Genomic DNA, 5,186 nt, shown 5'->3' on the forward strand with positions numbered 1-5,186 from the left:
TGCCTTGGCAGCCCCGGCGTCTCTTCGGAGCGCGGTGGCAGCTGACTGCGTGTTCACGACCCGCTGGGAGCCGCGAGACCCGCCGCCGTTATGAACATCCGCAATGCGAGGGAAGGCCGATCACCGGGCCAGCCGCCCTGGGCGCCCTCGGCCGCCCGGCGCGGAAAAGTGAAGGCCACGTCCCCGTGGGGCTGAATCTACGCGAAGAGGAGGCCGGAGGAGCCAGGGGGGCAGGGCCGGGGCTGCGAACTCTTTCTTTCCGGATGTCGGGTTTCTGTTGGATGGTGTCGGGGAGCTTCCTGGAGCTCAACGTTCATTCCTGGCACAGTCAGTTTTTGCACAGCGGCTGTGGGCCAGGCCTGTGCGGAGACAGTCCCAGCGCCCGCCCAGCCCTGTGGGGGGGCGGGGGTCGCTGAGTAGACAGAGCAGGGTTCTAACACGACCGAGGCCTACTTAGTCACCGCAGCCCCCGGCCTGACTGCATTCCACTGCCCTCCTCTCCCGCAGCCAGAGGACCTGATGAACATGCAGCACTGCAACCTCCTGTGCCTGCCCGAGAACTACCAGATGAAATACTATTTCTACCATGGCCTTTCCTGGCCCCAGGTGGGCAGCTGTTGAATTTGGGGATGAGGGAAACCAGGCCAAGGAAATTCCACCCTGGGTCGGCTTGGGACGAGCCGGCGAGGTCGCACAAGGTCGTGAAGAGTCCGGGGGGCGCGTGGGTCAATGAGGCCCTGAGTGTTTCCGGCTGGGGTGGCGGGAGATGGATAGGAGGCGCCTTGAAGAGGGGCGAAGAACAGGGCCAAGGTAGGGGCAGTATTCCCACCTGTGTCCGTCCACTTCTTCTGGGTTAAGGAAAGGGGGCACGGTGTGATGTGGGAAAACCAAGCCACTTGGCCTGGAGGTCAGGAGCTGTCACTGAACTCGCTGCCCGATGGGCTTCTGTCATGCAAACAGCGACAGGCAGGCGCTGGGGCCAGGTGTCCGATAAGGGCGCCTCCAGCTCTGACAGGAACTTGTTTTCTGCCTTCTCTTTCCTCCCTGTCACCCAGCTCTCTTACGTCGCTGAGGATGAGAATGGGAAGATTGTGGGGTATGTCCTGGCCAAAATGTGAGTCACCAAGGACGGAGGGACAAGCCTGGTGCCTGACCTGGGGGTGGGGGGAGGAGGGACACCGACACCGCACGCGTCTGATGGATGCTGCCTGGGTTGGGTTTTTTTGTTTCATTTTGTTAATTAATAGACTGTTCCTTTAGTTCAGTTTCCTCTCACATTAACATCTTGTGGCACATCTGTTACATGGGTGAACCGATACTGTTACATTATTGCAGAAACCCATAGTTACATTGTTTTACTCTTTGAGTTCTATGTTCCATGGACAAAGGTATAACAATGTATCCGATACTATATTATCAAACAGAGTAGTTTCACTGCCCTTCCTCCCTCCCCTCTCCCCGGGAACCACTGATCTCTTTACTGTCTCCATAGTTTCGCCTTCTCCAGAAGGTCATATGATTAGAATCATACAGTGTGTAAACATTTCAGACCACCTTTCACTTGGTCATATGCGTTGAAGTCTCCCCCACGTCTTTTCATGGCTTGAGAGCGCCTTTCTTTTTAGCACTGAACAGTATTCCATTGACACTGCACATGTCTTTTGGCTGCTGCCTGGGGTTTGGAGAGTCCTGGCTCTCCCCCGTCCCGGGACTGGACGCACTTCGGGGTTCACGCCTAGCCTCTCTCCTTTCTTCTTGCTCTAGGGAAGGGGGCCCGCACAACGTGCCCCATGGACACATCACCTCGCTGGTGCGTAGGGCCCACCCAGGCTCTGGTGGGGGCGGGGGCGGAAGTTAGTTGGAGCCGCCCCGAGGTCCCACCTTTCTCCCACCAGGCTGTGAAGCGTTCCCACCGGCGCCTTGGCCTGGCTCAGAAGCTGATGGACCAGGCCTGCGGAGCCATGATCGAGAACTTCAATGCCAAATACGTCTCCCTGCATGTCAGGAAGAGGTGGAAGCCCCGGCCGAGGGAAGGGGTGGTGGGTAGGGGGATACTGTCTGTTTTGTTTTGAATTTTCTTTTATTTATTTTTATACAGCAGGTTCTTATCAGTTTTATACATATTTGTGTGTATATGTCAATCCCAATCTCCCAATTCATCCCACCACCATCAGCGGGGATACTGCCTCGATGTGGATCCTGGGCTGCCTTGGCTTTTGGAGAAGATCGGGAAGTGGGCTTAGTGGGGAGGGGGACCGGGAGGAGGGGCAAGACCTGGATGTGCTGTCCCTGCCTGGCCTCGTCTGTACAGCTCAGCAGTGCCTTATTCCCCTGCAGTAACCGGGCTGCTCTGCGCCTCTACTCCAACACCCTCAACTTTAAGTAAGTAGATCTACATTTTTCTCATGGAGTGGGATGGTCCCCAGGTCTGGCTTATCCAGGTGGCTGAGATGGGCTGAACTACCTTCCAGGCAGGGGCGTGAGGGCGGCTAGGGCTAGCTGAGATGGGGGAGCGGGCCGTGGACAGCACTCTTGGGGGCAGAGCACCTGCCTGCCGCAGGCTGCTTCAGGCATGTCGCGCTTCCGGAGGACGCTTGGTGTTTCTTGCTTGATGCTGGTGGCGGCTATGCTGGAAGGGCAGCACGGTGAAGAGGTTCGGAAGCAGAGACAAGGGCCCAGGACAGGAACAGAAGCCAAGGAGCAGAACTGAGTGACCAGGCACCCAGAAGCATCTAAGCGGGACCAGAAGAAAGGATAAATCTGAGCACGTCCGCGCAGGAAGGGCCAGTGGCAAGAGCAGTGGAGGGATCTAGAGCCCTGGGTGTCCAAGTGGATGAGGCTGGGTCCACTCAGGGATGTGGCAGTCTCTGTGTGCCCAGTGCAGGACAGAGAGAGCCTAGCAGGGAACTGCTCTGCCCAGTACATTATGGTGAAAGCTGCTGGAAAGTGAGGCTGAGGTGGGCTGTCCATGGAGGGCCCACTGAGACAGCGTCAGCTTCAGCTTGGTGGGGGACGAGGAGGGACTGTTGGGAAGACAAGTGGCCTCCGGGCTGGGTATTTGAGGCAGGATCTTTGGCCTGGATGCAAATGCCTCTGGTGGTTGACAGTTCTAGGGTCTTAAGGCTGGCAGGGCCGTTCTGGGCCATCCAGACTGGCTCCCTTTTCAGTGGCAGGGTGCCCAGGTCTGCATACACACCTCCCAGCGCAGGCTTGGCCCCTGAGCTGCTCGGGCTAGGGGCCATGCTGCCTGGTAACGACCACCAAGAACAGAGGCCCAGGCAGCAGCACCCCTCCCCGGTTCCAGTTGTTAGGTATACAAGCCAGCCATGCATGCCCAGGAAGTGACAGGGAGCAGGGCGGGGAGGGGAGGGGAGGGGACTGCCAAATTCAGGGCTTCAGTTCACAGGAAACCACAGACACAGATCCTTGGTGGCCAGGTTAGGGACGAGGGGCAGTGGCAGGATGCCAGGGGTGGGGGGGAATAAAGGAGCTGGGTGCTACTTACTGTTGGAGAAAGCAGAGGGAAGACCATGTTGGAAATGTCTCCCAAAGGGTCCTTGGGGGGGCAGTGACACCCTGCCCCACTAGCAGATGATGCCAGAAGGCTGAGGAGAATTGCCCCCGATTTGGGTCGCCCTCCTTCTCTCCACCTGCTGCCCCCAGGATCAGCAAAGTGGAGCCCAGATACTATGCAGATGGGGAAGACGCATATGCGATGAAGCGGGATCTCACCCAGATGGCTGATGAGGTAAGAGTCCTGCAGGTAAGAGTCCTGCGGGGCCAGGGCCGCGGTCCCCAGGCAAGGCGAGCAGGGGCGGCCTGGGACAGTTGGAGGCTGCGTCGCCAGGAGTCCTGGCCCTCCTCACCTTAGCTTCCGTAGCTGGCAGGCGGGGAGCCGGACCTTGGCAGGGCCTTAACGAAGGCCATCGGCGCAAGATTCCATTCTCCGAGGAAGAAGCCCGTCCTGCCCAGAGGCTGCTGTGAGAGGAGAGGGAGCAGGCCCCTAGATGTGCTGAGAGACGCGGGGCCTGGGGATGGCTGTGGCTGGCCTCCAAGGCTCAGGGGTCAGACAGAACTGGGCTGAAGAGAAGTCAGGGTTCTGCCCAAGGCTCCTCGGGGGCCAGGGCCGTTCAGAGGGCTCCACGGCAGCCTTGTGAGGGAGCCGTGATCACCTCCACTTTACAGGAGAGGAAACAGGCCCAGAGGCCTGTTTAGGTCTTCTGTCCATTTTTGGATTGGGTTGTTTGTTTTTTTGTTGTTGAGCTGCATGAGCTGCTTGTAAATTTTGGAGATGAATCCTTTGTCAGTTGCTTCATTTGCAAATATTTTCTCCCATTCTGAGGGTTGCCTTTTCGTCTTGTTTATGGTTTCCTTTGCTGTGCAAAAGCTTTGAATACATGTTTGTGTAACTGTGACCCAGTATGTGATCTATCCTGGGGAATGTTATGTGCGCACTTGAGAAGGAAGTGTAATCTGCTGTTTTTGGATGGAATGTCCCATAAATATCAATTAAATCTATCTGGTCTGTTGTGTCATTTAAAGCTTGTGTTTCCTTATTAGTTTTCTGTTTGGATGATCTGTCCAGTGGTGTAAGTGAGGTGTTAAAGTCCCCACTATTATTGTGGTGCTGTCGATTTCCTCTTTTATAGCTGTTAGCAGTTGCCTTATGTATTGAGGTGCTCCTATGTTGGGTGCATATATATTTATAATTGTTATATCTTCTTCTTGGATTGATCCCTTGATCATTATGTAGTGTCCTTCCTTGTCTCTTGTAACATTCTTTATTTTAAAGTCTATTTTATCTGATATGAGTATTGCTACTCCAGCTTTCTTTTGATTTCCATTTGCATGGAATATCTTTTTCCATCCCCTCACTTTCAGTCTGTATGTGTCCCTAGGTCTGAAGTGGGTCTCTTGTAGACAGCATATATATGGGTCTTGTTTTTGTATCCATTCAGCAAGCCTGTGTCTTTTGGTTGGAGCATTTAATCCATTCACATTTAAGGTAATTATCGATATGTATGTTCCTTTTACCATTTTCTTAATTGTTATGGTTTTGTTTTTCTAGGTCCTTTTCTTTTCTTGTGTTTCCTACTTAAAGAAGTTCCTTTAGCATTTGTTGTAGAGCTGATTTGGTGGTGCTGAATTCTCTTAGCTTTTGGTTGTCTGTAAAGCTTTTGATTTCT

General features: G+C 54.5%; 1 protein-coding gene across 2 annotated transcripts; it reads left to right on the forward strand.

The window, feature by feature from the left end:
• LOC112406764 (N-alpha-acetyltransferase 11-like) lies at nt 1-4,158 on the forward strand. Of its 2 annotated transcripts, none has more exons than XM_024755735.1 (8): nt 1-111; nt 508-606; nt 1,056-1,114; nt 1,765-1,810; nt 1,896-2,011; nt 2,335-2,382; nt 3,664-3,748; nt 3,881-4,158. In XM_024755735.1, the coding sequence occupies exons 1-8, from the start codon at nt 91-93 to the stop codon at nt 4,082-4,084; spliced, it is 678 nt and encodes a 225-aa protein (XP_024611503.1). In that variant the 5' UTR covers nt 1-90; the 3' UTR covers nt 4,085-4,158. The 2 variants fall into 2 exon arrangements, with proteins under 2 accessions (XP_024611503.1, XP_024611504.1); XM_024755736.1 differs by having other exon boundaries at nt 2,338-2,382; nt 3,881-4,155.
• The last annotated feature ends 1,028 nt before the right edge of the window (nt 4,159-5,186 follow it).

The sequence above is a fragment of the Neophocaena asiaeorientalis genome, unplaced genomic scaffold (assembly GCF_003031525.2).
Source record: "Neophocaena asiaeorientalis asiaeorientalis breed wild unplaced genomic scaffold, Neophocaena_asiaeorientalis_V1.1 scaffold843, whole genome shotgun sequence".
In the NCBI taxonomy this organism is placed as follows: Eukaryota; Metazoa; Chordata; class Mammalia; order Artiodactyla; family Phocoenidae; genus Neophocaena; species Neophocaena asiaeorientalis.